The following is a 9,242-nucleotide window of genomic DNA, read 5'->3' as shown; positions in this document are numbered from 1 at the left end:
CCGAGCCTTACCCGCCTCGTGCCACTCCATCAGCCGAGCCTTACCCGCCTCGTGCCACTCCATCAGCCGAGCCTTACCCGCCTCGTGCCACTCCATCAGCCGAGCCTTACCTGCCTTGCACCACTCCATCAGCCGAGCCTTACCCGCCTCGTGCCACTCCATCAGCCGAGCCTTACCTGCCTTGCACCACTCCATCAGCCGAGCCTTACCCGCCTCGAGCCACTCCATCAGCCGAGCCTTACCCGCCTCGCGCCACTCCATCAGCCGAGCCTTACCCGCCTCGCGCCACTCCATCAGCCGAGCCTTACCCGCCTCGAGCCACTCCATCAGCCGAGCCTTACCCGCCTCGCGCCACTCCATCAGCCGAGCCTTACCCGCCTCGCGCCACTCCATCAGCCGAGCCTTACCCGCCTTGCGCCACTCCATCAGCCGAGCCTTACCCGCCTTGCACCACTCCATCAGCCGAGCCTTACCCGCCTTGCACCACTCCATCAGCCGAGCCTTACCCGCCTCGTGCCACTCCATCAGCCGAGCCATCACAAGACCACTTGTATGCACGGCAACCGGTGCAGGGTGCAGCAGAGGTTTATGGGAAGTCTGTCAGGTGTCCTCATTGCAATCTTAGTCTCCTCAAGAAGAATTATAACACACACCTCTTGAGGAAACATGCTGATTTGTCTCATGACATCACTCAGGCCTGTCATCTGCAGAGTGTTATTGTCGATGAGACAAATGGCATATTTTCCGTGCAAAAAACTGGACATGGGTTTTCTGTGCCAGTCCATGTCCAGAGGAAAACATGGGGAACAATACATCAAGTTAGATGTGAGCTAGAGGAATGTGTGCAGTATCAGATGTTGGCTCAGCGGAGTGGATTAAGCTATAGTTTGTGCTCTCACATTCGCTCTGTAGACTACTGTAGTGAGATAGCTGCAGAGACATTTCTCGGAGAAGACGTCCTGAGGGATATGATTGCAGTCAAATTTTTTGGAGAGGCAAAAGCAGCTATATGTGTGAAGAGGCAAAAGGCTGCTTGTGCAGCGCATGTTCCTCTTTGTGTGCCTGTGGACTTTGGTGGGTCTCCATCACAAATATGCCTGTCGATCCATGAGCCAGACATTCGTAGTTTTAGCCGACTTGGAAGGATAATGGTCACCTATAACATTCAAAAGAACACCTGGCATTGTCCCTGCACAAAGCCACGGACATCTTGTCCACACATATACATCTCAAAGTGGCATCTTTTTCAAACCCAAAGAGACCTCTTCAAGTCAGAGGTGCCCACAACACCAAGCTCAGAGGGTTGCAGTCTCCTGGACACCACTGGTATAAAGAGAAGTGTGCAGTACATTTTCAAAGATAAAAAAATTCCAGAAGCACTTCCAAATGAAGTTACAACACCAAGAATGAAGATTGAATACCCAAAGCAGTTCTTTCCTCTTGAGACAGCGTGCCAGTTATGCCTTGGACATCCTGCACTTGCAGAGGCTATACTCGTTACCAAAAAAGCTAGGATTGTCAGCATGATGGGCTTGATAGAAAGTAAGTCCGAGAAGCATATCTAATGTAAAGAGCAATTGTGATCAGTGATGGCTAGTATTGTGATGGGTTGATATCAATGTGATTTGTGTTTTACAGACATTTCAACATACCATAGGATATGTCCACAGTGCAACATGGTGTATAGGTACCAGGAGTGGAAAGATGGTCTTCACAACTTTGATAACCATATTTTTCTCACCCTTGAACTTTGTCTGTTTCTCAGAGAAAATGTTACTGTGAGTATTAATCTTTTCTCCTTCAGATTACTTGACTATGGGCTATATGGAACATTACATCGTTTTTATTTATTTTTATTTTTAAGTTTCTATCCTTAAGCAACAAGAACATGTCTCTGTCTAATCTCAGACTTATTTGTGTGTGCTCCACGCTTTAGAACCATGTGTCTGTGTCAAGAGTTGTGGATTCATTGGAGGGGTTAAGAGGAGAGAAGTTTCCACCCAGGAATGTCATATTTCACGCCTATTGCCACTTTGAGGCTTTGTGCGACACAGAGTACACTTACTCCTGTATCAACTGTGGATTTTACCCACCTGTGGTAGTCATGGATTTACACAGGAAAGGGGTTTTCAAGCTGGCAGGTAAGTGACATTGTGATTATTTTGTGTGTATGTTTATAGTGCAGAAGTGTTGCTTTTGCCTAATGGTGTGATTCATTACAGTCAGTGACCTCAAAGCACCCCCTGATGACTTCAACGGAGAACATGACATTGAGAGTTTTTGGAATTCTGTTCATCTTGCGACGATAAGTCGTGTTTTTTTCCAAAGTGAGTTGTGGTGATTACTACATTTCATCAGATTCTACATTGTAAACACAATTTGGATTACAAATAATGCATCACATTTTGTAGGCAGTGCAAACAACCCTTTCACTGTCAGTCCAAGCTACGAACACTGGGCACCTTGGATTGGGAGTGAAACACGTCGAAGTGGCACTGTTCTTAACACAGAGTTCAAAAAAGTGAGAACATGCCCCTCTTCAACTGAAGCACAGCTGAGCAGTGTTACTGAGGACCATCTGATTGATGAGTTGGCAAAACAAAAGGTGATGTTGCCATGTGATGAAGCTCTCTGGGTTTGAGGGGTAAGAAAGTGTCCAGTAAATGTTCTTTTTACAGTTTGTCATAAGTTCAGGTGAAACTCGAAAAATTAGAATATCGCGCAAAAGTTCATGTATTTTAGTAATTCAAATTAAAAGGTTTTTTATTGATTTCATGTAATTTTCTGAGATTTTGAATTTGGGGTTTTCATAAGCCGTAAGCCATAATCATCAAAATTATAACTTTTGCATGATATTCTAATTTTTCAAGTTTCACCTGTATTATCAGGTTGGAGTTGTGAGAAAATTGTGCAAAGCCTGCAACATCGACACCAAGGGCTCCCGCCTTGATCTCATAACAAGACTGAAGGAGAACATGAAGAGCAGACAAACATATGACAAGGTCTTCCAAAGCATATGGGGTGCATCTGGTAAGTTTGTGTCGCTCTGGAAACTATGGTATTAAGTTGTTGTAAATTACACACTTTACAATCTTTTGAATCTTTAATTTCAGGTGGATGGTCTGTAATACTTTGCCCACATGGCATTGTATACAGCATCAAATTTAATCTACGTGCTGAAAGTCCCAGGGACTTTGCAGACCTGTTACTCTCCTGGAAGCACTTTCCAAATGTCTGTGTTTATGATTTCGCAAGAGGTTTGGCGACACACCAATTTGCGGGTTCCTCATTCACTGCCTTTCCAGCCTTTTGAGGGCAGACTGTCTGATCCCACAGAAGAGAATGTGAAGGATGTGGGATCAGATGTGCCAGGGATGGAAAATTGCTGGTATCACTGCCATGGCTACATGAAAGTGTGCACTGTGGGGAGGATAATGCTCATCCGGTCACTGGATCATCTGAGCACTATGTCTTATATGACCGCTTCCATGAGCAGAATGCCACAGATCCAAAGGACATACTACGCAGGATCCAACTTGTCCCTGAGCTGAAAGGGTGGTTGAATAGCCAAGTTGCTGAGCAGTTCTTTGCCAAAATGCGTAAAAGCAACTACTTCTTCAATAACATGACTCCATCAACCCATGCATTTCTTATGAGAAGTGTTATCCATCGTCATAACACCTCCACAAATAGAGCACTTCTGGAGAGGCAGTTAAACTCTGGATGTCGGCTTGAACTTCTAAACACCATCACCTTGTCTACTTTGGGACAAGCTGTCATAGGTGATGCATCAAAACGACGAAGCACAACTGTGGTGGCTCAGGCATCTTCAGCAACAAGTAAATTGCTTTAACATCAATGATCATACAAAGTCAGTCATGTAATCTTGACCCATGTGACGTAATTGTTTGTTTTGTCTAAAAGTTAAAAACTTCACTGAAATGCATATTCTAGTCATTTAATTGGTTCATAACATCAAATATTGTTGTACTTTAAGGATCTCAACTCACTCCAGCCGAGCCAAGGTCAACTGAAAGCATAGCTGCACAACCACCCACTGATGAAGCACAAACACAAAGTGAGCACTATGAATATGAGTTGAAATAACTAATGCCTACTACTAACTGGGAGGAGTTTAATGTTGGGGATAGGTGAATGCTACTGTCAGATCAAATGCAGTGAGATTAATGTATATTAGCATTAATAAGAGTAACTGTTTCATTTTTCTATTAGATGTTGGCCCTTCGCACCATTGTGGGCAGCATTGCGCAACACTTACTGCCATCAGCAACCTCAGGCCCTGTAGAACAATGTGGTCAGCTGGAGGAGATCATCCCCTCCAGGAACAGCTGGTACATAAATGCATAGCTTATTTGACAGAATTTAATTTCTTCTTCTTCCATTGAAGTAATTAAAGGATTTTGTTGATATTATTATTATTATTATTATTTAATGCTACTTTTAATTTGTCTTTCTTGTAGGTCAGCTATGTTCTGGATGAGGGTAGGCCTGCCAATGAAATTATGATTAAGGATGGCCCTACATGTTTGACCAGAGAGAACCTGTTATCTTTAGGTCTAAACAGGGAAATGGACTCAATGGTGGGTAAAAGACTTTGTTGGAATGTTAAAGTACTCCATATTTTTTAATTGTAAATGCAGTAAAAAAAAAAAAAAAAAACATTAAATCATGTGAACAGGTGGGAAATGCTTGTCTGAGGCTTGTTAAGGAGATGGTTGAGTTACAGGTATGTATACACATGTATTAACGTATATTTTGGAGGGACCTATGTGAGCTCTGTGCAGTACAACAAAGTCAGCTGTCTTTCTTTAGGGGAAAAAGGTCTTTATTATGGACCTCCACATCCCCCCAACCTGGCTCCCACCCTTGAGTTGTGACCCTCTAGGCAGTCTTCCTGTAAGTACCTACCCATTTGTACAGCCAACTCTCTACGCACACCTTGGCAATAGAATCGCCATTGGCTAGTATTTTAAATTTTTGAATAGTCGCCCAGAGTGATATTTACTTGCATATGCGAGTGATTTGCTCGCATTGTAGAGGGTTGACAGCAATAATTAAACTGATTTGAATTAACAGCGTAACTTGCTTTCTTTTAAGGTCGACTCCGCCGAGAAAGATGCACTTATATTCCCGCTGTGGACACAAGGCCATTTTTTGCTATGTGTAAGTAATGCATGCTTTCAAAGAAAGTTTCTCAAGCTATACTGTTGATGTGGAAAAGAAGCATATGAAGATTCCTTTTTACAAAGCTTATTGGAATATTACACATGAAAGGTTAACTCATTGCCAAGACTATTCTCAGGTGATGATGCCAGGCAAAAGAGGAATACTGTTCCTTGATTCGCTGTTTGCACAGTGGGAACAAGGCTTTGGAAACAAGGCCTACAGAGATATATTGAGGTTACACAATGATATATTTCGGCAGTCACGTTCCCCTGACTTGCCCAGATTAACACTAGAAGTGACAGAATTCCATAACTACCATTTATTGTATTAGTATATCTTTTAAAAACAACACCAAACTGTACATTTAATAACTAAAAGTATCTTAATTATAAAACATTTTATTTTAATATAATAAAGAAAATAGGCTAATAGAAAATAATTTGCGGGAAATGTAACAAATGAATACCGCGAAATTCAGTGTGGTCCATATGACCGTCTATGGCCGAAATAGGTATATGTTCTTTTTTTTTTGCCTTATGTGTAATTTATATGAAAAACATTTCCTAAAAAAGTGTCTGTATATTCATTTAAAAAGTCAGCAGATAGTTGACTTTCAAAGTTAGATCTTAGATCTTTCAAAGATCAAAATTATTGCAGATATAAAATTCAAAACGGTCAAAATGACTGTCATGGCACTTCTAGTGTTAATGCAATTACTTTTGGCAGTCGTGTTCTTCTGACTTGCCCACGTTTATATACATCTGCTCTCGGCAGTCGCGTTCCTTTGACTTGTCAAGGCTGCTTGGATAAACTTCATTGTTAAAGTACCTCACGTTCAGAGGATGTAAGCATTGTTGGCATTTCATGTTCAACCAATTTCTGAATTGTATTCTGCATTTTTGAAACGGTTTGTGTTCCCCAGCTGAATTGTAAGTATCCTTCGTAACACTGTCTTGATTTTTATCAGGACTGTTGCACAAAAGCTCATGCCTGGGCCATGGGAAGAACAGTCAGGCCTGGATGTTGAGGTAATAATCATTTGCAATGAAAATGCACAAGAACATTGTATAAGGTTGATAGTCATTGTAAATTCTTCATAATGGGTGTTCTTTCTTTCTTCAAACAGGGGCTACCCCTACAACATTATGGGATTGATTGTGGATTATTTATGGTTATGGTGGGTTGCCAAGCTCATTTTTAGGATGTTTAGTGATGTCCACACAACATCCATTGTCCATTTTTATTCATCTTGGTAAATTTATGCTCATACAAATGACATGACAACATAACAGCCTTTCTGCCTTTACAGTATACCTGGTACATAACTGTGGAGGCAGCCTTTGATTTCACCACAGTAAGTGCAGTCTTGGTGTTGACAAAGATGTTTAATGTTAATTGTGGTGAATCACATTACAACTGTTCTTATCTTCAGTCTGACATGCCATATCTGAGGAGTTGGTGGTGCGAGGTTTTGCTCGAGAACCTTGAGATTGAGGGGTATGGTTTGTGAAATGAAAAGTAGTACATTAATAGATAGTACTGTCAAAGTGGGAAAGCATGATGAACATATTTGGTCAATGTCAATTACAGACATGGTCGAAGATTTGCGCATTTTACACAGGAAGGCAGGAAGATGGGGGATGGAAGTCTGCCGCCTGTTTTTGGTGTCCTTAGGAAAAGGAGATACAGCTCTTTGGTAATATTTCAGTAAAAAGTATTGAAAGTAGCATGTATTATGTAATATGCAGCTTTTTCTTAAACTGTGTTTTTCTTTGTTTTCCTTCTTTTTTTTTTTAAAAGGTACCTACGATCCCAGCAAAGATGTTAAGGGTTTCACAGGATGGGGCTGTGGCCACTGACATTTTGCAGGTATGTGTTCATAATCACTTTAATGTTGATGAAATGGCTTGCAATGACTCTATATTAAATCTTGTTTCATATCTACAGTTGCCCGATGACATTCTCCAGAGGATCCTTGTCTTTGTAGTTCTACAAGACGGCTGCTCTGCAATCCCGAGGCTGGCTCTGACATGCCAGAGATTAAACAACATTGTCAGCCAGGAGCATTTTCAGCAGGAGGCACACTTCAGCTGGCTTGATAGTGAGTTCAATAAGTGTGGTTGCCCCATCGTGTTTTTTGTGTGGGTATAACAATTAGGCTAGATTAATATCACCCTCTTCCATTTCCCTAACATGAAACTTTTGGCAGTTAAAGATTTGTTAATTTATTGTCTGAATTGTGACTTTCATTGTGTTTTGAAATTGAACAGGTGTAGTGAATTGGAAAAGACTTTCAGAGAGACACCGTCAAATGTACAGAAAGCCGTACACCATCTCTATATGCAGCCGCCTACAATGCAGCCAGCTTTACAAAGACTGTGGGGCTGGCTACCAGGGAAATGGACAACGGGGAGTGCTTTTGGGGTTTTACTCCTCAGATGACAACCCTGGCTACTGTAGCTGGGATTGCTTTTTGGATGATGGAGGTCTTGAACAGTAAAGTGTGTGTGCGCGCAGTGTTGTCTTTTATGTAACAATTTTGGTCATTTTTTGTAATTCAAGTGTGTTGTCAAAATATATATATTTTTAAACAATTCAATTAACTGGAAATTATTCGTCATTATTTTACTGTGGTTGATTTGCACGTTATTTTGCTTTAAATACAAAATTCTAAATTATTTTTTTTATATTTTTATTTTTTTACAGTATGGTCACTTGCAGTTATTGTGTTGTAAAAATTTAAGATTTTTTTTTTTTTTTTTTTACATAAAAACAATTAACTTAAATTGTGGAAATTATTCTTCATTATTTTCATTATATATATATATATATATGCGCTCGGTCGCAGTCATAGACAGTAGAGGTGACGTATATGCGCTCGGTCGCAGTGGAGGTGACGTGTATATATACGCTCCGGCGCAGTGGAGGTGACGTATTTCCGCTTTTGAATGGAGCTCCACTGCGTGATTTTTTTTCCCAAACCACTTCAGCGGAAATCCCGCCCTGCAGCCGATTCTAAAGTTTTCATTGGTCATGTCAATCACTGTACTGATTGCCTACACCAAACACTGATCCCTAAACCTACCCGTCACTGTAACCTAAACCAATGAAATCGGCTGCAGGGCGGGATTTCCGCTGAAGTGGTTTGGGAAAAAAAATCACGCAGCTCCACTCGCCCCGTAGTCTGCAACCAGCCCCTATTGGCCCATCTCGCAGCTGCCGCTCGTTTCTCCCGCGTGATTTTTTTTCCCAAACCACTTCAGCGGAAATCCCGCCCTGCAGCCGATTCTAATGTTTTCATTGGTCATGTCAATCACTGTACTGATTGCCTACACCAAACACTGATCCCTAAACCTACCCGTCACTGTAACCTAAACCAATGAAATCGGCTGCAGGGCGGGATTTCCGCTGAAGTGGTTTGGGAAAAAAAATCACGCGTTTCTCCCATAGACATAATAAATACATAGACGCCCTATTGGCCACTGGAGCGTACGTCAACGGCGCCGCCATATTGCGGAGGGCAACTTTCCCATACCTCTCATACCGGGAATAGAGAAAAATGCACTTTTCGTGTGCTGCACAAATCGCCAAACAACTGAAAACAGGTCTCGAGGAATTACCTTTCACAAGCAAGACTGAACATTTGGTTCTGGTTGTATTTGGTCATGATATAATTAGTATCTAATTTCCTAATTTCCTAATTTCCTCCTCCTAACGTCCTAACGTTCAGAGGAGAAAGGCCGCGAAATTTAAAAATACTACTGTTATTGTGTCACGAAATGTGGTCTTAATAGTTTTTCAGTCGACAATGTAGTTGTTTAAAGCTCAGATCTGTGGTTTATTTAAAAATTTAATCGGACGTTTTCGGAGTTGTGAGATACAGGCGATCACCGGGCGCTCAGCGCTCATGTACCCGGCCTGGAACAGCCTAACCTCGGCTAGTGCTTCTGACGCTCTAAAGTTTCAAAACTTTATATTTAGGCTATTTAACGTTGTATCCTGCTGTGTGTTTGACTGAATCGTTTACTTTATTTCTTGTCTTGTATAGCTTTTTA

The 9,242-nt window shown here is 41.5% G+C and overlaps 2 protein-coding genes across 2 annotated transcripts; both read left to right on the top strand.

Annotated features, from left to right (window-relative positions):
* Positions 1-458: 458 nt before the first annotated feature.
* Positions 459-3,313, top strand: LOC143736712 (HMG domain-containing protein 3-like). Its single transcript, XM_077227354.1, has 7 exons — positions 459-1,542; positions 1,639-1,778; positions 1,937-2,141; positions 2,223-2,327; positions 2,412-2,605; positions 2,889-3,030; positions 3,114-3,313. The coding sequence occupies exons 1-7, from the start codon at positions 855-857 to the stop codon at positions 3,311-3,313; spliced, it is 1,674 nt and encodes a 557-aa protein (XP_077083469.1). The 5' UTR covers positions 459-854.
* Positions 3,314-3,375: 62 nt separating this feature from the next.
* Positions 3,376-7,783, top strand: LOC143737780 (uncharacterized). The gene is made up of 16 exons (XM_077229645.1): positions 3,376-3,839; positions 3,998-4,078; positions 4,234-4,352; positions 4,482-4,601; positions 4,700-4,747; positions 4,834-4,917; positions 5,119-5,184; positions 5,324-5,421; positions 6,155-6,215; positions 6,314-6,364; positions 6,497-6,541; positions 6,620-6,684; positions 6,778-6,883; positions 6,988-7,056; positions 7,135-7,288; positions 7,458-7,783. Exons 1-16 carry the CDS (start codon positions 3,596-3,598, stop codon positions 7,685-7,687), a joined length of 1,641 nt encoding a protein of 546 aa, XP_077085760.1. The 5' UTR covers positions 3,376-3,595; the 3' UTR covers positions 7,688-7,783.
* Positions 7,784-9,242: the final 1,459 nt, after the last annotated feature.

The sequence above is a fragment of the Siphateles boraxobius genome, unplaced genomic scaffold (genome assembly GCF_051911475.1).
Source record: "Siphateles boraxobius isolate OS27281-9 unplaced genomic scaffold, OSU_SipBor_1 130, whole genome shotgun sequence".
Taxonomy (NCBI): domain Eukaryota; kingdom Metazoa; phylum Chordata; class Actinopteri; order Cypriniformes; family Leuciscidae; genus Siphateles; species Siphateles boraxobius.
Note: the sequence above shows the minus strand (reverse complement) of the source record. Positions and strands in the feature narration are given on the sequence as shown.